The sequence below is a fragment of the Ailuropoda melanoleuca genome, chromosome 1 (assembly GCF_002007445.2).
Source record: "Ailuropoda melanoleuca isolate Jingjing chromosome 1, ASM200744v2, whole genome shotgun sequence".
NCBI lineage: Eukaryota > Metazoa > Chordata > Mammalia > Carnivora > Ursidae > Ailuropoda > Ailuropoda melanoleuca.
Window position 1 is genome coordinate 142,211,208 of NC_048218.1, and position 24,511 is coordinate 142,235,718.

At 36.7% G+C, this 24,511-nt stretch overlaps 2 protein-coding genes across 7 annotated transcripts in view; one reads left to right on the top strand and one right to left on the bottom strand.

Annotated features, from left to right (window-relative positions):
* The window catches only part of KRIT1 (KRIT1 ankyrin repeat containing), a 37,542-nt gene extending 21,463 nt beyond the window's left edge, over nucleotides 1–16,079 (bottom strand). The window contains exons 1-8 of one of the 6 annotated variants that reach the window (XM_034667667.1): nucleotides 15,979–16,079; nucleotides 12,172–12,275; nucleotides 11,079–11,238; nucleotides 6,999–7,091; nucleotides 5,751–5,880; nucleotides 4,278–4,521; nucleotides 3,944–4,059; nucleotides 3,577–3,720 (exon numbers count right to left, since the gene is read on the bottom strand). In XM_034667667.1, the coding sequence (XP_034523558.1) occupies nucleotides 3,577–3,720; nucleotides 3,944–4,059; nucleotides 4,278–4,521; nucleotides 5,751–5,880; nucleotides 6,999–7,091; nucleotides 11,079–11,238; nucleotides 12,172–12,273 (989 nt within the window). In that variant the 5' untranslated portion in view covers nucleotides 12,274–12,275; nucleotides 15,979–16,079. Of the gene's footprint in view, nucleotides 1–3,576; nucleotides 3,721–3,943; nucleotides 4,060–4,277; nucleotides 4,522–5,750; nucleotides 5,881–6,998; nucleotides 7,092–11,078; nucleotides 11,239–12,171; nucleotides 12,301–15,611 lie in introns of all 6 variants that reach the window. The other 5 variants (XM_019806158.2, XM_011232596.3, XM_019806157.2 and 2 more) reach the window with 5 other exon arrangements.
* An 80-nt stretch (nucleotides 16,080–16,159) lies between these two features.
* Nucleotides 16,160–24,511, top strand: part of ANKIB1 (ankyrin repeat and IBR domain containing 1) — a 159,644-nt gene continuing 151,292 nt past the window's right edge. The window contains exon 1 of the mRNA XM_034642389.1: nucleotides 16,160–16,668. The gene's annotated coding sequence lies outside the window, so the exon portion shown is untranslated. The remainder of the gene's footprint in view (nucleotides 16,669–24,511) is intronic.

Genomic DNA, 24,511 nt, shown 5'->3' on the forward strand with positions numbered 1-24,511 from the left:
AGTTTCCATACCATAACACATGCTTAGGTCACAGAATGGAAGCCAATATTTCAATAATAATGATAATGTAACAGTAATATCTTGCATTCATACTGACCTTTATTACAGCTCCATTATGCCCCTTCAACTCCAATTTGTTCTTAGAATGAAGGGGTGGTCAACAGTATTAATGCTGTAGAGCGGGGAAAGAGATTAAAAACTCAGGAAAGTTCAAGAAGGTTCATGGAGAGTGAAAAAGAGACAGTAGTGAGTATAGCCCGCTCACCTTTGAAGTCTGGCTGTGAAAGGAAGGAAAGAAACAGGATAATGGCCAGAAGAAGCAGCAGGGTCAAATTTATGTTCTTTTCAAGAGGAAGAGAACCATGTATGCTGAAGGCAAGAGAAAAGAAAGTGCAGAGAAGGAGAGAGTGAATTTATGGTAAACAAGGATTTTTACTTGCATACCCCTTGATACAGGAGAGAGATGAGAACAAAAGGACAGAGAAGGACATTTCCGATGGCTTCAATTTTCTTTGAAAATAGGAGGTAAAACTATCTGATGAGAGTAGAGAAAGGAAGTAGTGGGAGTTTAAGTGCTTAAGAGTAGAAAGGTTCAGAATAGCTCACAGGGGAGGACTAAAAGGCTGACATGATGAATGAAACAAAGAGGAAAGATGGCTAAGCTACAGTGAAGATGGGATAATTTGAAAGGATTCAAATCATCATTGTTCTAAAACACTCTCTAATAATAATGTGAAGCCTAAAAATAGGATCAGAGACACAAGACACTGATTTGAGAAAGGTCACAGAATATGTGATGTCAGTGAAATATTTACTGAGTGGCTGTTAAGTTGCCCATATGGGGAGAAAGCCAACTTATATAGTTTTGGAAAATGGTGATTCTAGTAAAGGATAGTTTTCAGGTATGTGGCCACCAATATGAGAATTTTAAAAACTTGCAGCAAATGTTAGGAGTGGTTGGTCCTCAAAGAGTGATCTGGGAAGCCCTGAGAATCCCTGAAATCTTTTTAGGGTATCCTCTAGATCAAACATATTTTCATAATAATATTAAGATGCTATTTATCCTTTAAACTCGTTTTTGATTCTAAGTGTACAGTGGGGTTTTCTAGAAGCCATGTGCCATATAATATTGCAACAAATTAAAGGCAGAATCAGATGTGAGAATCCAGCTATTTTCTAAAGCTAGAGAATAGAGATTTGCAAGAATGTAAAACAATACTATTCTTGTTAATTTTTTTATTTCAGAAAATATGGTATTTTTCATAAAATTATTATTTATGTTACTATGTTTATTGTTATTTTTTAATGAATTAATATTTAAAATAGTTTTTGAGTATAATTTCTAACATGTTAAATGACATTAGATATAATTTACATAAACAAAATTCTTTGGGATCCTGTAACTTTTAAGAGTGAAAGGCGGTCCTGACACCAAAAATGTTGGAGAACTACCAATCTAATAAAACCCTCACTTTAAAGATGAGAAAACAGACCAAGAGAGGTAAAACATCTTGTCTAAGCTTATAAAGATAGTCTCCAAATCTCAGTCTCTTAATGAGATGGCCTAATATTCCCCTCCTTGATCCTTATACCAATTAGTGAATAAAAGTACATTTCCAAGATAAAGTAAGTTAAGTTCTTACTAAATGGTTATACCAGTCTTCATTCAAATTCACATTAATCAAATGATCCATCTCATTAAAAGTATTGCAAGGTGATCCATATTACTCCTGGTACATTAAACTTAGTTATTTCCAACTGATAAAATTAATTTTGTCAAAGGGTAAAACACTTTTCCTTGGTATACTGTAGTAGTAAGTTTCTAATTAAAAATACTATGGATTATGAATTTCAGATTTAGACATAAAAATCTTTAAATTTTTACAATACTTTAATAATAACAGCCAACATTTATTGAGTGCTTATTATGTGCTAGGTATCCTCAAAGTATTTATTTGCCTTTTCTCCTTTAATCTTAAGAAAAGTACTATTATTAAGTCCATCTCATAGATGAAGACACAGGTCCTTAGAGACATTAAATAACTTGCCAAAGGTCATACTTTTAGGAAATGAGAGTTATTATGACTGAAACCTAAGGACATTTCAAAGAACATTAAACATCATACTTCTGTTTTTACATACTATGTACTTAAAAATACTACCATTCTTAAAAAATGTTACCATTCTTTTATTAGAAAATAACCCATGCCACAAAAAAAAGAACAATATTAACCAAATATAAATTTGAGATTCCTAAACTAAAATTCTCTGCTTCTGTCTTCCCAATTCCAGAATGTACTTCTTGTTTAGCTCCAGGTAAGGTATGTGATTTCTTTCAGTACTGCAGCTGCTACCAATATTTACTAGTAATCTGAAGAAACAACTACAAGTTCAGTTTAAAAAGATTTAGGGTAACTCCAAATATGAGTAGAAAATTCCATGTAACGGGAAAACAATTAAGAACACACTTACAGAATAAAGGAGCCTATTTTTAAGGAAACAGGAAAAAACTAAAAGCATATTTCTTGAATACAGGAGCATATATGTCTTGAATAAAGGAGCATATTTTTAGGGAAACAGAATATTTTTAAGGGAGAAAAGATGGATATTAAAAGCAACTATATTTAGCTACAGGATCACAAATTTTGGAATCAGTGAAATTAAAAGAATTTTGAGCTGGAAAGAACTTTAGCAATGATCTAATTGATGCCTTTACATATGGGTAAATAAACTGAGATACAGAGAAGTGAAGTATCTTGCTAAATGTTGCTCAGCTAAGAAGTAGCGGACATTTAACAAGCAGTGAATAATGTAGGCACTTCTTAAGCTAGCCAAGGACGATCAGTTTAAACAATAAGTCAAAAGCAACTTTCTCATAAGAAATAATGGTAAATAACTTCATTACATCCCTTCTAGAGGATAAACTATAGCTGACAGTTAACTACCGCTATGAACACAAATGCAAGAACTCAGCTCAGCTGAGGGGAAGAGTTACTATAACGTAGGAAGAATAGGAGAGCAAGAGCTACGATGGGCAACTAGTGGAAACAGCTAACCCCAGTCTTGTGAGCTAATCCCTCTCTTAAAAAAAATAGTAATAATAAAGAATGACATTCATTCTAATGAAGGCTTTGGGGAGTTTCTTGATGCCACAGCTTCCCACAGAACTAAATGGATACTTTTCTAACATGATCGATGTCAAATCATAAGTAGTTACCTCATGTAAAATTTATAGTAAGGATAAACAGACTTAATGTAACTCCAATACAAAACAATAGAAATTACAAGGGTGAATAAGGGACCTAGGGCTGTATAATGACACTTGCTAGTCATCAGCTATTATACAGGATGACTTGGTAATGCCTAAAACACCAATGATACTTTTCCCATGGGGCAGACCTTGTAATTCTGAACACTGGTACATATCACCAGTAATCAAAGATCTAAATAGGAAGCCCGTAAAGCAAAATGTGGTAGAGAAAAAGTGGCTGGAATGACAACAGTTCTGAAAAGAAGCACTAACATTTATAACTAAGAATTCATTCCTTATAAGAAAAAAAAAAGTAATCCATTTACCAGCATGCATAATGAATGGGTGCCCAGTGGTCACTATCTAATTGGTTGACTGAAAATCTTTCATTGAGAAGGCGGTTTAGTAATTCTGAATCTCCTTCACAGGCACTTCGATGGAGAGGAAAGTCATCTACCCACTGTCGTTCCCTGATCATTAAAAACAGATAAATTTTTTTTAAAGCACTGTTGAAATTCAAATTGTTTCAAAACAAACATATCTATGAAAGCCATATGTCACTTAGCAGCTGCAAACTAAATCTTTTATGCAATGGTTACACTGCATACTAATTACATATATCATTTTAAACAATATTTTAACATTATAATGTAAGTTTTAAAAAAGCAATGTGGAGTAAAGCCAAAACAGTACTTGTCTTCTGTGACACTGCTCATGCTTCTCTGCCATTTTTCCTGTTTGGGAATTTGGATTTTTGAATAGTCTGGAGCTCCTAGACCAAAGTATGGATTTATTACCACTTTATCTACCTAAAAAGGGAAAACAGAAAAAAAAAAAAAACCCATAAGAGCTTTAGATTCTTGACTTTAATAGATATAAATACAACTAAATACAACTAATTAAATACAACTAACTAGATGTCATCTTAACATTTACAATTAGTAATAGGAACATTTACTTTAGAAAAAAATTATATTTCAGATAAAATGTCTTTTGAAATCAGAGCCAAAATTCACTCAACTCTTACCCGGTTTGTATACTGAAGATCTGATCCAAACAGAGGGTTGTAAATACAAGTATCTGCCTTCTCTAGGGCTAACATTTTACTCTTTATTTCTAGTGCACTGTAGCCCATATGTAGTGAGTTTTCTGTCTGACCTGATTCAGTAGCATATGCAGGGTTTATGACATTAGTTTTTATCCGCTCAAGAGGAGAAGGTCGGAATAAAGCTGGAATAAAGTGAGATTGTGCGTGACGTTCATCTAACCACCTGGCAAAATAGAAAGAAGAGGTCACAGAAGTATTTGTTCAAAAATGAAGATGAAAAAAGTAGACCATCAAACTCTAAGATGTGATACGTTCTAATATTACATTCAGATTTTTAAATTTTTAACTAGTGTTCATTAAGTACTTCATTTATTAATAAAGTTTTGTTAATAGACACAGCACACTATTTTTAAAAAATGCATATACCATTATAATAAAAACCCTTTCAAAAAACATGAAGTACTTTTAAAATCAGAACCGCTGAGATGGACAGGACATTAGCTCTGTAGTTACAGAAGGACAAAGGCATGATAGGCTTGTTCACTGCTAAGAGTAACTCAATACTAAATCTGTTAGAACAACTTGAGGAGCCATTTGACCCGGAATCAGGGAAAACAAAGAGAAATTTAGTAATTTGCTTATCTTTTTTTAAAGATTTTACTTATTTGAGAGAGAATGAGAGAGAGAGATAGAGAGAGAGAGAGAGAGAGAGAGCACGAGAGGGGGGAGGGTCAGAGGGAGAAGCAGACGCCCTACTGAGCAGTGAGGCCGATGGGGGCCTCAATCCTGGGACTCCAGGATCATGACCTGAGCTGAAGGCAGTCGCTTAACCAAATGAGCCACCCAGGCAACACAGTCATTCACTTATTTAACTATTTTTTAAAATTAAGATTTGATGTATTATTTGTTTCTGGGGTACAGGTCTGTGATTCATCAGTCTTATATAATATCCAGTGCTCATTACAACACATACTCTCCCCAATGTCCATCACCCAGTTACCCCATCTCCCTCACCTCCCTCCCCTCCAGCAACCCTCAGTTTGTTTCCTAAGATTAACTATTTTTAAAGACATAATTAGTTCTATTAAAATAGTGAGGAAGGATGGAAATAAGGGAACTAGTGCAGAATAGGAGGGGATATAAAGACAGTGGTAACTCAACTTGAAAATTAAAAAAAAAACAAAAAAACTAAATCTAGTTTTGTAACAAGGAATCTTCATTCTTAATCCAGGACAGTCTTTGTCATTTTTGAAAAAAGTTTAGTTGTTGCAAGCAAACCAGGACAATTTTGTCTTTGGGGCTTTTCATTTTTATATTGTACTTCAAAAACTTAACGTGTGTTACATACGTATATTATTAATTTTATTATTTTCTTCTGTTCTGTCAGAGCTAATTTCTACTATGAACCTGTATTGGATTTATTAAAAACATATTTTTAGTGGCATTTCTTACTTATCCAAAGCTATTAACATCCTTGCTGTAAGTGTAGCAAAATGAGTGCTGGATTCACTACAGACTCGCATAATATCTTGTAAGCAGTAAAAAATTGGGCATCCTGGAGTATACGTATATTTAGTATTATCTGAAAAAGAAAATGAAAAATGCCATCATATAAAAGGTTTACAACTGCATGTTTTTCATTTAAAATTCTATAGTATATTTTAAAAAGTAGTTAAGTGTAACGAATTGTTTTAGATTTGGATATAGAAGACCTTGATTAAACTGATGACCAGTTCTGTGACCTTATCCATTTGGAATTAGAAGACCTATATTCTTGGAGGATTGCAGAAATTGTTTCCTCTTTCTCTTCTTCAACAATACTGTAAAACTCTGATTAATAAGATTTCCAACGCCACTTAAAATATTGTACTTTTTAGCCTAAGTATGGCTGGGGAAAAAAATATATATCTGGAATGCTAGAGCTGGCTAATAAAATACATATAAGTACTGTGTCAGCAGCATGCTGATGGCATATCCAGACTGGGTCACTAAATTATCATCAGTATTATTACTGCCTTATAGGAGGTCAGTACTCCAAATTTAGTTTCCAAAGTGGTTTTCACATCTAAATCCTCATTGAATTCTTCCAGCACAATGAACCTAGTAGAAGCAGATACCTATCTTACAAATAGAGCTGAGGCTTACAGGTGATTTGCCCAAAGGCACAAAATTAGTAGGCTGCAAGGTCTGCACTGAAATTTAGTATTTTCCAATTATTCCAGGATGTCAAAGGCTCAAATTAAATTTTGACATTGGATCTAAATTCTTTAAATATTACCAAGGCTGTCAGGCTGAGTATTTTAGAGCTATTATTAACACTTTCTCGTGCCAAATACCAGATAGGTCCTGTTAATGTTCCAAAGTACTGAAATAGCTATTTCTAGTCATATCCTTCAAAAAATCCCTTATTATAACCTGAAAATTTTTAATTTCAACTATGGCTTCCCTCCTCACTTCTTTATTCTATTTTTAAAACCAGAAACAAAAACATTACTGTTTAGTCCAGAAGGCTGAATATTACTCTGAAATCAAATACCTTTTTTTAAGTAATAAATTTCCTCATCTTAACTACTAACTGAAAAATAAGTATTTTAAAACAGTATTATAGTAGTAACTATGAATGCAAGTTACTAAATTCCTCAGTAGACTTTAACTTAGCATCTAAATTACATAAAGATTCATAAAACTTAGACTCTTTACCTTTGACAACTGATGGAACAATAAATAATGCTGCTTCTCTTCCCATCTTCTCCCCATCCAGAGGAAATTTCTTCATTAGTACCACTCGCTTTCCTAACCATTTTTAAAAATCAGTAAAGATAAAAATAATGAATGGGCTTTTAAATTTTATAAATTACCTTGAGAATTAGAAAAAAAATTATTTTAATCCCAGTGCAGTTAATATACAGTGTTGTTATTAGTTTCAGGTATACAATATAGCAATTCAGCAATTCCATATATTACTCAGTGCTCATCGAGATAAGTATACTCTTAACCCCTTCACCTATTTCGCCCATCCCACCCCCCACCTCCCCTTGTAACTATTGGTTTGTTCTCTATTGTTAAGAGTGTTTTTTGGTTTGCCCCCCCCTTTTTTCTGGAGTACTAGAAAATTTTTTAAAAGGCAGCATTAAGAGGAGTTAAAATATATAAACAACCAATTTATTATATGCCCTAATAAAAACTGTTCATTCTGAGATTAATGCACATCATTCTGTAGACAACGAACCAGTAGATTTATGATCCTGGTCTTGACTCACTAGAAGAGAAGCTTGCTCGCTTGCTTGCTTTTTTCTTTTTCTCTTTCTTTCTTTCTTTCTTTCTAAGATTTTATTTATTTATTTGAGACACAGAGTGAGTGCACTCAAGCACAAGGGGGGGAGGGGCAGAGGAGGAGGGAGAAGCAGACTCCCCGCTGAGCAGGGAGCCTGATTTGGGGCTGGATCCCACAACCCTAAGATAATGACCTAAGCCAAAATCAAGAACTGGATGCTCAACTGACTGAGCCACCCAGGTGCCCCATAAGTTGCAAAGTCTTAAAGTTTAGTAGCTCTTCATTTAACATTCAACTTCTACCCTCAATTTCAGTTTTTGGTTTTTTTTTTAAGATTTTATTTATTTGAGAGAGCATGAGAGAGAGAGCATCCAAGCCCATGCAAGCAGGGGGGTGGGGCAAAGGGAGAGGGAGAAGTTGGCTCCCCACTGAGCAGGGAGACTGACAGGGGGCTCAATCCCAGAACTTTGGGACCATGACCTGAGCCAAAGGCAAATGCTTAACCAACTGGGCCACCTAGGTGGCCCTTCAGTTTCAGTTTTTGTTAAAATCTGATTGGGCTACGAACTACTGTTCTGAATTGTAACCTCCACTCTTAGTCTGTTTTTCCCGATTTGGCCGCAAGGGAGCTATAAATAAAAACCTTCAAGTCATGCACTTGAAAACCTCTCATCTAGACACCTTTGCCATGATTTTCGTCAACCCTTCCAATCTTCCCACTCCAAGATATAGAACCTTGTTCCTGACCCAAGTAGGAATGCCTGGCTGGATGCCTTCTTTGGACAGGTAGATAATATGAGTTCAAGCAGCTTTACTTATGTACAAAATAATAGAGTCAATATTTGTGATTATCATGGCCATTATTAGTATAGCCCCCAAACAATTATTTTACAAATTGGACATTTGTAGAAAATATAAGTGTTAGATACAGAATAACATCTCATTTCAGAGGCAATTTCTTTTGTCTAACCTGAGGCTTTGTCCCACTTAATCTTTTCTGCCTTGCTGCATCCCTAAACCCAGTTCTGACCCACTGTTTAACTGCCTACTTTGCAAATTATAGATGTAATGAGATCTTTTGTAGGGGGAAAAATAAAAGCACTGACTACAAGTTGGGAAATGAGGGTTCCTCTACTAATGGGAATATGATTTTAGCTGATAACCACCTATATGTGCATTTCCACTTACAGATGTGAAAATGACCATATACCAACTCACAGGACCAATTTCAGAATTTCAGTAATAAGTAAGTGTGGTGGTGCTTTACAAACGATACAATGCCACTGCACAAAAAGGTAAGGAATAACCACTGCTATTATAAAGTCATTTGTGATTTTCATGTGATGCTTATATAAGGAATCCTATTACTCTATGAAATAGTTCATACTTAGGAAAACCCAAGAAATAGGATAGTCAGGATCTGGTATAGTTCATTAATATAATTAGTTCGGTTAATTTCTTTTATTAAAACCTGCCAGAAAATCTTCTAAGAGTACTACCCTTTTCTCTGGGCCAAAGGACATTTTTATTAACACTGACACCACTGCCATCCCCCTTCTGGGTGAATGGACCAAGTGACAGAGTTTGGCTAATTCATAGCAAATTATGACTTGTCTGTCTTAGCTCAAATATGTGATTTGGATATATGTCTCAGGAATTTGATCTCAGGATATATGCTGAATACTATAACAATTTAGCAATAGTAAAACAAGTCTAGATGAAAATTTATCAGAGAAGGCCCAGACTGAGGTAGAAAAGACTGACAAATTTGTGGCATCCAAAAAGAGCCATTTACATGCCTAGATCACCCATAAAGATAGTCCCCTTTTTAGCTATAGATCATTTTATTAAAAAGTCAATCTGATAATTAGGAAAAGGAGATTCTCTTTGTGGGACTCGGAATTTATACCAAAGATCTGTAAATTTATACACTAACTTATTTTAATCTTGAGTTATAATGCTAGAGCTCCAACCATTCAGGCCCTATTGGGGAGGGTTACCTATTGGAAAGGTAAAAAATGGTGAATGATACCTCAAAAATTATGAATCAGAGGCTTACAGTTTAGCTATCTCTACATAACACCCAAAATAATAACTCGAATCACAGGATTCAGCCCTATCTCTGCAACAAAGACTTTTACTGAAACAGATGAATTAGTCAATCTGTAGAAAGATTAACAACAACAACAACAACAACAAAAAATAAGCTTTAAAAAACCAAAAAGTAGGCATAGAGAGGTATGTCTTACCTTCTCAACAACTGTTTTCAACAGCTATGTGACTGAAATTAGCTTTAGCTTCTTAATAATAATGCCTGAATCTTGGATATAGTTTATAATTTCTCTAACTTTTAACTGCTACCCACTTCTTATGAGGCTACAGCCTGAGAAAATTATCATTAATTTTTAAACAGTTTCCTAGGCTATATATTACCTAACATTTTAAATGTGGCCTCAACCTTTCAAGGTTAATGCTTCAGTAATTCAGTTTGGCTCTTTGAAAAGGGTCTTCTTCCTGTGACCAAACAGGAAGAAACCTCTGCTACCTTGCAACTTATAGGATTTTAATCCATGAATCTTAACTTTCACTTAGTTACAGAGCTTACCCCTATCCTGAAGTAGAGAAATAAAAATAGTAGTTCAAAGATACTTAACTAGAGAACTATACCTCTAGCAAAAGCGATTTATATTTTCTCTTTGTTTGCAAGCCATTCTTTGGTTTCCTATCTCTACTGAACAAATCGTTAACACTGCAATTCTTTTAACTATTTTTCATATTAAAAAAACATTACAGTCAAGTTATTTTTTTTTTTTAGGATTTATTTGAGAGAGAGAGAGAGAACGAGCTGGGGTGGGGGTGCAGGCAGAGGATGAGGGACAAGGACCAGATCCCAGGACCCCAGATCATGACCTGAGCCAAAGGCAGACACTTAACTGACTGAGCCACCGAGGCCCCCCATAGTCAAGTTATTTCTTGAAGGACTTTGCTACACCTTAAAAGAAGTTTTCTGAGTCTTTTTCAAGTTTTTTTCTTTTGAAGATTTTACTTATTTATTTGAGAGTGAGAGAGAGAGTGCATGCCCGTGAAAGTGGGGTGTGGGGGGGGAGAGGCAGAGAATCTCAAGTAGACTCCTTGCTAAGTGTGGAGCGGGAGGCAGTTGGATCTCACAACCCCAAGATCATGACCTGAGCCAAAACCAAGAGGTGGATACCTAACCGACTTAGCCACCCAGGCACCCCTCAGGTTTTTTTTTTTTTTTAAATGGAAGGGAACATAAAAAGAAGTTGATCCCCCCTTTCTTTTTTTTAAAGATTTTATTCTTAAGTAATCTTAAACCCAACATGGGACTTGAATTCACAACTCCAAGATTAAAAGTCGCACACTCTAACAACTGAGGTAGCCACACAACCCAAAAGAAACTGATCTTAATATATTTTTAAAAATATCTTTCTCTACAAGCACTTAAAGCAAACTCTATTTAAAAAAAAAAAAAAAAGGTTTCCTACCTCTAATACCCTGGTTTGCAGGAGAAATTGGTTTGGTGGTTTCTACTACATAATCCAGTATGCCTTGTGTTACTTCACTGTTGCCTTGAAGTTTAGTTTCCAACAAAACTTTCTTTCTCTTTTTTTTCTGTCCTTCAATGGGAACTTCATGCAACAAAATCTTAGATGAGAAAAATTTAAAGAAAGAAGTTTTAAAATAAAGTTTACTTGCCCTAGAATATAATAAGCCAGCAGTCTTTCTTAACTCCAGCCTTATATTAGAATATCCTGGGAAGCTTTTAGAACAATAGCAATGTCTAGCTTCATCTTAGACCTATTAAATCAGAATGTCTGGGAAGTGCGGACCCAGTACTGGAAGTTTTAATGATGATTAAATGGTGCAGCCAGGATTGAGAACTAGTAAACCAGAGCACTGCTGAAGCAGCAGCCTCCTGAGAGCCTCTGCAATATCCTTTAATAGGTTTCAGATAACTAACCTTAAAAAAGCAATTTGAGCAAAGTGTTAGAGAAATTAGTTGGAGTTAGGTTAGATTAGAAGTATTCTATGATGCTTGGAATCTGCTGCATAGAAAAGATAATTCTGTTTCAGGGTTTTCTGGGTGGGGGTTTTGGCTTCAATAACGTTTACTAATATATTTAATACAATTGAGGACTACAGAGAAGTAACTTAATTGCTTAAAACTTTAATTAAAGGTACAAAGATATTTTAAAATGAACTGTTAAAAAGAGTTCTTTAGGGAAGTAACCAAGAACAATATTTACATTGGAATTTGGAATGAGCGGACTTCTGCAAATTTTTTTTAATTTTTGAGAGCCATTTCATAAACTGCACTAAAACTAAATCTATACGTTATAAGGAAGACTCAAAGGACTACTTTTAATATCTAATAATTTATACCTATCAATCAGTAGAAAAATGGTCAAAAGGCATGCAACAGACAAAAAGACAGTGATGGGCAGAGATCTAGGAACATCAATTCTACATTTTCAAGATCTAGGTTGTCAACAAGAATTTAGAAGATATGATAAGACTTTATGTAAATGAAAATGGCATTCAATGGTAGCAAATCAAATGTTAGTAAATTGTTCTCACTTCATATGACTTAGCTCTGTATTCCCGAGAATTGAGACTGGCAGTATTCTTTGGACGAATAACAGCAACGTACGCATCTTCTATGTTTTCTGAATTTCCCATTGCTTTACAAAACAAACACAGAAATCCCTTGAAATATTAAGAGACATATAATCAACATAATCACTTCAAAAAACAATTTTAAAAATAACACGTTTGTTTTTCTATCTTGGAATATATGTACTACCTAAAAGGCAAGCCAGAGATGACTGCATTTTAATCCTGAACTATTCAAAACCTTAGCTTTATAATTTTCAGATTTCCTCTTGGTCCTTTTTTCCTTTTCTGTGAAAGGTAAAAAAATTTTATTGGAGATACATACTTTTGTATGTTAACTGCATAATAATCTGCCTTTTGGACCTAAAAAAAAGTGATATGATTATAAAATGTCTACTAAATACTACGCAAATAATGACCTGAAATAGTGATTTGGAATACTACACACTTATTTTCCATAAATAACACAAGTAAATGTCATATTGTTAATAGTCTGGAAGCTGGAAATAGGCAGCTGCCATTGACATTCTTTCCAAAATCTTTAGAAAGAACTTTGATATTTGACATTTGGATAAGCTAAAGTATACCTTATAACTTTCCTTGGAGACACCTATCACAGAGTCAAAAACATGCGGTCAGTGGATAAAATCTTTCTGATGTTGACTTATGAATATTTCCCATTTCCATTATCAGTTCCCTAGATAATTCCAACGTTTTCTTCCTAATATATATTTTACACACACACTTTTCCCCCAAAACTAATTTTAAGTATCCATTGAGGAATTTCCAACAACCATTTGTATTTCAAGCACTACCTTCCTTGTTTAAAAAAAAGACACTGTATTGTGAATACACCATATAACAAATGTAGCATAATTGCACAAACCTTTTTTTCTATTAAGCACCTAAAAGAGAAATCAAGTAATCCTTAGTTTTCTAAACACAATTTAAAGCAATCAATTCCTGTACTATCAACTTATATTTTAAAAAAATCTGGGAAAATGCTTTATTAATTTTAACTCATCATTCTCTGGAATATTTAGTACTCCACAGTACACTTAGCTTTTAAAAGATAAACAAATATGATTAATAGAAAAAGGCATAATCGTGAGGATTATGGTATTATGCTTTTATACCATTTAATGTAAACATATCCCTGAAAGATTCTAACAATTGATTTTCAAGAAATATTCCTACTTGAATATTTGAAATATACATATTCCCTGTAACATGAAAGAAGAAAACAAAGGCTTGAGTTAGGAGAAAAATAAAAGTTACTAATATATCAAGGCAAAACTGCTAAAGCAGAAACACATGCAGAGGGACTAGAAAATAATAACGAGCTAAAAATAATAGAGAAAGGTAGTACTAAAGTTAGCAATATGTTTAGACTGAATTTTAGATAAAGTTTCAAATGACTAAGTATAGGAAATAGGTGACATTTTGTTATGGCTCATTCTGTTCTGAAAAATGCTTAGGTATAAATGATAATGTTCCAAGCAATGAGGCCTTACAAATATGCAGAAGTGGTTCTCAATTGGGGTACCCTACCTGGGATCATTTGAAACTATGTAGGGACATTTCTGGTTATCACTATGACTGGGAAAGATGAGGAGTGCAAATGTCATTTAGTCCCCATGGGGCAGGCTTGTTAACATTTCTTTGCTATACCAGACAGTCCTGTTTAACAAAACATAAATTGTATCTTCAATAAAATCATTTGCTATATTGAGTACTGACGAACAAACTAAAGCCTTTTACACCAGAGAAAAAGAGAAGATTCAGTATGTGAATATGGGTATTGTAAATTTAACAAGCAGATGTCAAAGCTGACAAGAGGATTTACCAGTTTGCAAAGTACATGCCAATAGAAATTACCAGCAATGATCAGAAAGTGTATTTTCATAAATAAAAACAAAGAAATGGGACATTATCTTAGGTCTCTGTCAAATGTTCGTGAGACAGAAAATGACCCACCTTCTTCCACCCTTAAGCAATGGTTCTCAATCTTTTAAACCCATGTCAACTTTAATTAACCAAGCCAAGCCCACAAAACCTTTCTGTCCACATGGTTAAAAATCATTGATAAAGCATATTTTATTCCCTCCAGCCAAAGTGATTTTATCAAGTTGTCCTTAAGTTTTTATTGCTTTTGTTTTCTGAATATAACATTTAATGTTTTTAAAATAATGTGAATAGCTAACACCTACAGCGATTATGTGCTATACACTATGCTAAGTGCTTTACATATATTCATTTTATTCCCCCTAAACCTAATGAAGGTAGATATTATCATCCATATTTTATAGAAGAAAAAAAAGCTGAGGTGAAGTAGCTAAGTTACTTGATCCTTCCACATTCTCCTAGAACAATTCACTATTGTAAAGCATTATAACATTAACAAGAAGAAATGGGAGACTAAATGTCAGTAAGAATTCCTCTACAGGGATTTGCTGACCATAAAAATCTCATCCTTTTGCTACAAAGAGAGGAGGACATATTAATAAAGTAGAATAGGAGAGAGCCATCCGTGCTACTTTTAAGTCAGCTTTCTTTCTCCTTGTCCCCTCCAACCAATTCATCAGTTACCAGGGTCAACAGGTGTCACTGATAATTTTCAAAGACTTTCTGTTAAGTGACATTCTGTTCTGTAATTTAAGATATTTAATAATCTTCAAATTGCTTTTGAAGGCAATTACACTGAATTCGGCTAACAGAGAAGGAACTAAGTAATAACTGGCATTGGGAACCAAATGAAATCCCACAGTGAACACCAAGGTTATTTAAGGTTATTTGGAGGATCATGATTTCATACGTAGCGTATCTAAATATGCTCTATATCAGCTGCTGCTGTAGTTCTGCAACCCAATTCTAAGGGAACCAACTAATACGGTAGCATGGGGTTAAGAGGCAAAGATCATGGAGCGAATTGTTTTTATATTGTTAAAAAAAAACATACTTGTATTTTTGGCATTTCCCCCAAATAAGATGAGGCCATCAAAGCAGTTAAGAGACTGTAGATGCAGAGATAAAGACGCATTTGCAAACAAACTGAAAGCACACAAGCTCTCCAAGAGAGTGAGAAGGGAATGGGAGTGAGATTCCGAGGCCAGCTACATCAAAGATTTCTTTTGAAGATAAAAAACACCACCAATAAAAAGCAAAGAAAGCCAAAAGCCTCAAAAGATGGAAAGAAGTGTAGAGGCGAGTTGAGCTGGAATGACAAGTTGTGAATAGCTTTCCCTGAAATGACAAAAATAAACAATCTGCCTAAGTTTTTCCTCTGTCACCACCCATCAACGTCCACTACCAGGAAAAGACGTGCACGCCTCTGCTCAAAGAGCTGCCACCCCAAGAGTAGCTTTGGCTTCTTTGTTACTGCTTGTAAGAAATAAATTCCTTGCCTGGAGAAACTAGATGTGGAGATACTTCAGCCTCCCACCTCTGTTTTCTCTCGCTGGAGTCTGGTTCTCGCTCCTCCTCGTCTCACCCGTGAGGGCGGCGGAGCACCTCCGGGGCCGCTACATTCAACTCACTGGGTGGGACAGTCACCTGCGGGGCGGGGTGCCGTCACCGCTTTCTCATTCCTCCTTCCCTTCTGTTTCCCAGCAGCCAGGCCTAACTTCCTGTAACAGGAAAACCCTTGGTGGCCACCAGAAGCCGCCTGGCGTGTTCGGCCGCGCTTCTCAAAACGCGCCTCAAGAGCCCGGTCTCTGGACTCAGAGAAACTCTTGCTGACTAGTTCTTTATCGTCCTTCCCTCTCCTCGCACCTCAGCACGATATCACCCTCTCCCAAAATAAGGGGTTTCCAGGTCTTCAAAGGCCTTTGCTTTCCATCCCGCCGATACCGGGGCGAGGAAATCACTTCCGGGTTTACACCCTTTGCAGCGTCGCGGTTGGCGGCGGAAGAGCTTCCGGGTCGACGGACGAGCTGCTGCCGTTCCTGCTGCTTCCCGCTGGGGCTGCGGGCTGTCTGGGGTTGGTGGCGGCGGCTCGAGGACAGGGGTAGCACCGGCCAGCACGCCAGCGGCTGAGCCGGCGGCGGGGGAGGGGAGGAGGGCGGCCCGGGCTGCGTGCGCGCGCGCAAGGCTTGAGCATGAGCGGGACTTGACCGCGAGGCGGAGGCAAAAGCCACCGCCCCCTCTTCCCCTCCCTTGAGTGAGGCGGCGCGGCGGCCAGAGAGGGATGGGGGGCACCCGCCCAGTCTGAACCTCGTCGCGGGCGCCTCCGTCTCACGCAGTGTTCCTCGTGGGCCTCTAGTGCGCACCCTCAACCCCAGCAGCCTCTGCCCAGCCGGCGCACCCGGGCGGGCGAGGAGGGGGCGCCCGCCTGGGTGGGTGGGGCGGGGAGGGTACCTGAGGTCACCTGCTCAGCGCAAGAGGCAGAGGCGGCCACGGCGGTGGCAGAACTGCAGAGCTGCGGGGTCCACCCGACCCTTACCCTCAGCCTGGGAAGTAACCGTAAGTCTCATCTTCACCGTACGAGTGTATATGAGGCTATCTCAACCCTTTTTGGGCTCCGAGTTCAGCGCTGCCTAGTTCACGCTCTCACGGGTCTCCCACTAGTGTGTCTCCTTCCTCTTGTAGAGAATTGTACCCCTCTCTATCCCTATCCTTGAACAGGCAGTACCCTCTGTTGGTCCTGTGGGGCTTTTCTCCCAGCGAATTTGCAGGTCTCAGTGGCGCGTCCCATCCTCCCCAACCAGATGCATCTCATTGTCCCTCTGTCCTCAAAGATGTGTCCTCCCTCTCTTTCTGTCTATATCCCAGACCTCGCAACCTCCTCCGCCCATCTTTTGAGACGTGGGAAGCCACGGGTTCGGCGGATCTCTTGGGCAAGAGGGTCTTGAACGGATGAATGAAAGTGCTTTGCATCGTTGTAATGGGTGGGGATAGGTGCAGATAGCTCTGATGGACCTTTATTTTTGCAGCGTCTGCCACCAAAACAAAAGAGTGGGTCGCTCCCTGGACCTTCACTCCAATTCCTTCTTAACTGTGTATAAGCTCTTTAATGTACATTGCTGTTTGAGTTGCAGGAAATTGGAACTAGAGCTGTAATTAAGCGTCTCCTGAAGAGGTTTTAAGAATTAGTCTCACAAGCTATTCATACGGAATTGGCATATTAAATAATCTTGTATTGGAATGAAGACCCATTCCAGAATAGCTTTGCTAGTAGCTAAGAAATGAATGTAAAAACAAAGGTCTAATAGTTCCATTGTTTTTATGTCTTTAGATTTTTAGTGTTTTGGATTTACATTTAGTTCTTAGTTTACGAAGTAAGTGTGTGTGTGTGTGTGTGTGTGTGTGTGTGTGTGTATGATGTGGAAAATTTTGTATTGGAAAGTTTTGCATTGTTAGTGGTTAAAAAACTCTAAAGTGATTTTTAAAGATCATGTCAGATTGTATTTGGTAAGATACTAAGTCGTTAATTTCAGAGAGACGTTTTTTACTGATTTAAATCAGCCACCTACACGTTACACACTTGTGCCTATGACCTTACTGCTTCTTAGTTTAAAAAAAGAAATTAACTGAATATCTTCAATGTGTATTTCCAGATTTCAGGCTAGGCATTTTTTCTTTTTGAATTTAGTTTGCTTTTTAAACTGCCACTACAGAACTTTCCAGAAATTAGATTAAAAAATAATTGTAATGCTGTCAGTGACTGAACAACAGCTCTTAATATGCCTTCATGATGATGACACTTTCCAGGGCACTATAGGAAGTAAATAGTAATTTAAGAATAATTTTGCTCTGCATATTGCAGTTCTTTGTTACTATTCTGTAAACTGTTCTGTAATGTAAACTGGTAGCCTTGGTTTATTTTTTTTCTGAAAACATAGTCATTGTGTTAAGAAAGGTAGATGTGTTTAATGATTTTTATGGTTGTTTTCAAAACCTTTTAGCACTTGATTTGGAGCTGTTACTTGATTTGTAACTTTATTGTTCACCGATTTTAGTTTGAAGTAGGCTCAGGAGGTGTAGCTCCAACTGTCCTCTGGAAGTATACTTTATTGGCTTGTTTCAGAAGCCAAGTGTTGTACAGAGTTGAGTGTATTATTACAGGTGTGGTTTTGCTTTTCAGAAAATTGATGAGTTTTCAAATGTGAGTGAGGTAATTGGCCATAACCTGGTAGAGTCTTTTGTTGTTGTTGTTGTTGAAGTCTATTGATCCCTGTTGTCTTTAGAGGTAGTCTGGGGAAAATAGCACTGTATTTTCATATTACACTTTTTCCCTTGCCAGCTGCACTGGGAATTTTGAATTTTCAATATGAAAATGTTCCAAAACCATGCAGATTATGCCATAAGGGTGAGTTCTAACAGGTGGCTGCTGAGACAAAAATTTTTTTAGTTACTCTTTTGTACTCCTATAGCACTGCCCATTTTTGAGAGAGCTGATTTTCTTTCTTTCCTCTTCCTTTTCTGGAGTGTGCATTTGAACCTGTGAAAGTGAAATCTGTGTATTTACAGTGTACTTGTAAGTGAAAGTTCAAGCTAATTTTCATATATAAATAGATTGAAGAACTTGAATTAAGCTCATCTGAGTCTCCTTGAATGGAAGTTAGAAAAGATTCCTCAGTGCTTTGGGTGCTTTCTTCCTCTTTGAGGATGAACACAACATTTATTTGGATGAAATTTTACTCTTTGAGGATAAACACAACATTTATTTAGATGAAGTTTTAAAATACTTTTCTGTAATCTTAGACTTATATATGACACATTTGCCAAAACAGATTTGAAAATGGCTCAATCATTATTTAAAAGACCAGTCTGAGAAGAGTTTCTGTGTATGGTTTTAAAAATGCTGATGTATTTTATTTCCTTTCTCTAAGTGACTTGCTTAGGGAATAATAATTTTTGGACTCTAAGTTTATTTTTCAGACAATCTCAGACTACCTTTTTTTCTCCTTTGAGATAACATACTTTCATACTCACTTCATTTCGGTAAACCTTTATTGAATGCCTACTGTGTGTGCCAGGCACTATGTTAGATTCTGGGATTACAAGTATAAATAAATTATAGTTGCTTTCCTCATTGAATTTGGCAGTCTAGATGTTTAACTGTGATTCTGTCCATCTGCCTTTACAGACATCTCTAATAGGTTTTGAAGTCACTTTAGTGTATTTGGGGGTTTCATATCCTTTCTATAAGAATAAATACATTAAATGCCATTTACGAGTGCTTCACTTGTACTAGCTGCCGTGCTAAATGCTTTATATACATAATTTCATTCAGTTCTTACAACAGTCCTAAAAAATATTTTATCTCCGTTTAAAAACCATACAGATTCTGATTTAAAGTAATGCTGAATGTTATTTTACTCATATAGTATACTAGAGAAGATTCAACCTTAAGATTCCTCCATAAGAAAAAGAAGTTGTAATATAGTTATAGCAATTTTTAATTCTCTAATAATGCTTTGAATAGATTTTCATTTCCTAAGGTATTAATATCATTTATTTTCTAAAGTGCATGCATTATATACTGTCAATGTAATATTCAGTAGTTGTTGAAACTTTAGAAAAGACAGTTCTGAAGTTATTATGGTTAACTGTAATATAGATCTTCAGGCATATGTAACTTTTTTTTTCTAGCTCAGCAATGGGACCAACAACTTATAAAATATATTTAAAAATGTGTGTATTCTCCAGGAAAGATAGGGTGTTAAGCTATATGAAATCTATTCAGCTTTTTGAGTTTAATTGTGACAACCGTCTAATTCTGGAGAGTTTTGGTTTCTACAATGAAAATGTATTCCTTCAGATTTAAAAATGATCTTGCTCATCTATTAGAATATATGCTTTACCAGCAATTTGATATAGTTCAGTCTAATCATTTTTCAGACCCTCTTCACATTTTTTTAAAAGATGATCTTCCACTGTCAACTATTTTCTCCAAAAACCTCATTTGTATTCTAAACATTTTATTCTGTTTTTGTTGTTTGTTTTGTTTTTAACATAAAATCTCAACAGTTTGCCATTCTTGAGGTTAAGGCCTTTGCCACTGGTTACACACACTCTGTTTTTAGAACTATAGAACAGATAATATTCCTCCTTCAAGTTCCTAAGAAAGGTAATCCTATGTTTTCCTGTCCCCAGTCAGACATATTTTAACTTGACACAGTTTTTTCCTTTCCATGTAGCAGAATTCTTGATACTCAGGTCACTATTTTCTGATTGGAACAATATTGGGAGTTCCTGTTCAAGTATATAACAATAACTAAATTATAAGTGTGTTAGGTGCTAGGACCGTAAAGATGAGTAAGTCAAGATTCTGTTCTTTTTTTTTTTTTTTTTAAAGATTTTATTTATTTATTTGACAGAGATAGAGACAGCCAGCGAGAGAGGGAACACAAGCAGGGGGAGTGGGAGAGGAAGAAGCAGGGGGAGTGGGAGAGGAAGAAGCAGGCTCATAGTGGAGGAGCCTGATGTGGGGCTCGATCCCACAACGCTGGGATCACGCCCTGAGCCGAAGGCAGACGCTTAACCAATCGCTGTGCCACCCAGGTGCCCCAAAGATTCCTTTCTTGATTGAACTGTAAAATGCCTATTGAAAATGCATGAAGAGAAGGGAACTTCATTTAAAAACACTGAGATGCTCTTCTCCAAATAAGCATAAAAACATTGTCTTCCTTCTTAATCTATCCCCTCAAAGTATTGTAAAGGAAAGTTTGTAAATAACCATTTTAAGCCAGGGTTTTTGTTCTATTTCCTAACCTTGGGCAGAAAAGATGATTTACAGAAAAGATGACTTCCTCTGACTTACAGAAAGATACTAGAACAGGGTAAAGAACACCAATATCCCCTTCCCTCAGATTTCACTATTGTTATATTTTACTGCATTTCTTCTATTGCCTTTCTCTCTGTTTCCATACATACATTACATACATATGAGTATATGTGTGTAAAAATACATGCATACATACCCATTATTATAGTCTTTTTCTGAACCTTTTGAAGTAAGCAGCAAACATGGTGTATCATCACCTGTAAACTCTAGTGTCTATTTTTTCAAAAGCAAGGCCCTCTCATATAACCAACATATAACCCTTTAAATCAGAAAATAAGCATTGGTACAACACTGTTGCCTAGTCCAAGAACCTGTTCATATTTCATCGACAGTTGGAACAATATCTCTTTCTTTTCTGGTCCAGGATTCTATCCAGGAATACATGTTGTATTTAGTCATCATGTTTCTTCAGACTTCTTCAGCCTCATTTTTCCCTCTTTTGTGTCCATGACAGTTTTAGAAAGTACAAGGCCCAACATTCTGTAGGATGACCCTCAGCCTAGGTTCATGTAATATTTCCTCGTGACTCCAGTCAGTTCATGCATTCCTGGCAGGAATACCACAGAAATGGGTCTGTGCTCTTCTTAGCACTTTGTATCCAGAGGCATATGATGTCAGCCTTGCCACTGCTGATGATTAAAACATCGATCAGGGGCACCTTTGTGGCTCAGTGGGTTAAGCGTCTGCCTTCGGCTCAGGTCATGATCCCAGGGCCCGGGATCAAGCCCTGGGTCAGGCTCCCTGCTTAGCTGAGAGCCTGCTTCTTCCTTGCCCTCTACTGCCTGCCCATCCCCCATCCCCCCCGCTTGTGTGCTCTCGCTGGCTTGCTCTCTGTCAAATTAATTAATTAAAAAACGTCGATCATTTTGGTATCCTTTTGTATTTGATCAGTATTTGTGGAGAGGTATTTCAAAATTATGCCAGCATCTTGTTTCTCATCAAGAGTCTCTAGTCACTAGCCTTAATGTGGCTATCAGTGAAGACTCTTACCTTAATTAACCACTTCTATGATGATTGCCAAATGATATCACTCTCTTATTTCTTCTACTTGTATTAGTTGGGATTTTATTGTGAAGTGGAGCTTTCCTTTCTCCCCCACTTAATTGTTTATTAAATCAGTAAGGACTCATGGATTTCTATTTTATTTAATTTGTTGTGATTTGTTACTATTACTTATTTTGCTGTTTAAATTGTTCCTGATTTAGCCTGTGGGAGCCCCTTCAGGGTGGCTCCTATGCCTATTTATCATGCTCCCATCTCATTCATTGTGCACTTCTGGCAGAACATGCTGTTCCTTGTTCATTCGGTACTTTGCCTGGTCTAGCCCTGGAATCAGCCATTTCTCCAAGGAATCCTGTTTGGTCTTTGTTATTGTTTGTTTTTGTAAAAGATGGTATTTAAAAACAAAGATTTAGGGGCTTAGTGTGCTCATTGGTATTGGGGTATCATTACTTATAGGAACTAGGAAATGTATGACTCTGAGTATGGTTTGTATATACAGGTATATGTAATACACACATATATATTATCCATAATTATTTCTGTACCTGGGTGTATATATTATTAAACCATAAGTTTGTCCCTGTACTTTCAATTCCAGTCTAATACTCCAGGGTTATTTCTAGCCTTCTTCCTTTCCACATTTATAAATGTGTGGAAGTAGGAAACTTGGTTTCACATTAGTCTCAGTGTAATTATCATTTGCCCAGTTGTTTGACTCACTTCCTTAGCATGTTACCATTCTCCCTGTCATGTAGACCATTTTTTATCACCCTGTGTCACTGACTTCTGGGCCTGCTGGCCTCTGCCTTTTTGTGAATCTACAACCCCTGACTGTGCCTACAACTCTGTGCCGCTGCCCATCTCCACACAAAACCCATTTATCCTCACCTCCGGCTAGTTAGCTCACAACTCTGCTGGCCTTCCTAACATGCCCTCAGTGCCCTTTATCCGCAGCCAGCGTGCAGACTACTTTACATAGCTCAGTATTTCATTAGTTAATTTTTAAGTGTATTTCCAGGATTTATAAACATACATATATATGATGAAATGTGTACATAGTTTCCCCACATAAAAATAACATACTATATTAAATGTTCTACACTTTGTTTTTCAATGACTGTATAGTATTCCATTGTGTGTGTGTGTGTGTGTGTGTGTGTGTGTACCTCCAGACAAATGATTAACAACCATAAATTCCTTCCTTCTTGGTATCCATTCCCCTTTGCAATGTGGCCTTGCTGCTTCTCTCTGTTGGCATAATCTATTTCTCCATCTCTTGAGTCTTGGTTGACCCTGTGATTTGCTTTGACCAATGAATATGGTATAAGCCATGTGTGAGATCTGGAGGTTAGTCCTTAAGAGACCTTCAAGGGATGATTTCCTGCAACTCCCATATAAGGAAACTGGTCTAGCTTATAGGAGGATGAAAGGTCTCCCAGAAGTGAACCAAGACTCCCCAGTGGAGAGCATCTACCAACAGACGTGAAAGTGGACTCTTCTGGATCTGCTAGCCCAGCTGACTCTTTAGCTGAATGTACCCACAGAGGAACCAGAGGTGAAACCAACAAAAAAAACCCTGCTCAGCCAGCCTATAAAATTGTGAGAAATAACATAGTTGTTTTGAGGCATTAAGTTTGGGATATAGCAATAGGTGTCTGAAGCCATATCTGTGTTCATTTTTGACATCTAGGTTGTCTCTAATATGAACAATATTGCAATGAGTATCTTGTACACAGTACATGCCATTTTAATTGTAATAAATAATGCCAGATTATGTTTCAGAAATGTTATAATTCTTATTGCCATCCGAGAGTATTTCCCCCAGAAACTCACTATTGCTGTTTTTTGTTTTTTGGTTTTTTTTGGAAATAAAATGAGTAAGAGGTTTCTTTTGGTGCTGAATTTTGCATTTCATTAACTTTATGAAGCTGAGCATCTTTTGATACATTAGTTGGTTCTTCTGATTTTTCAATTCTATGAATTACTCATTCATATCTTTACTCATTTTTTTTCTATTGGATTTTTTTCCTTATCAAGTTTTTAGTTCTCTTTGATATGTTATCAGTGTAACCCTTTAACTTTCTTTGCAAATAGGTTTTGTCAGTCTTTTTTTTGGTCTTAGTTTATGGCATCATTTGCCATACTTTTTTTTTTTTTTTTTTTTGTATTTCATAGAATCATTTGTGTCTTTCCTTTTCTCTGTGGCTTCTGCTTGTTCCAGTCTTGAGAATATCTCTCTCCTATCTTAGGTAATGGAAACTTTTTCCTAAATTTTCTTCTAACTTTGTATTGTCTTTTCCTGTCAATTAGGAATCATGTTCAGTTGCTCTCAAAATCCAAAAAAGAGTGATATAAACAAATAAGGGTATCATTTTCCTTAAGTAATGAGAAATTAGCAATAGGCCATCCAGAGCTGTTATGGTGCTTCCACAATGCTGTCGGAAATTCAGGCTCATTTGTCTTTCTTTCAGTCACCTTTTGGTCCCAGGTGGCAATCCAGGCTGCGAAGCAACT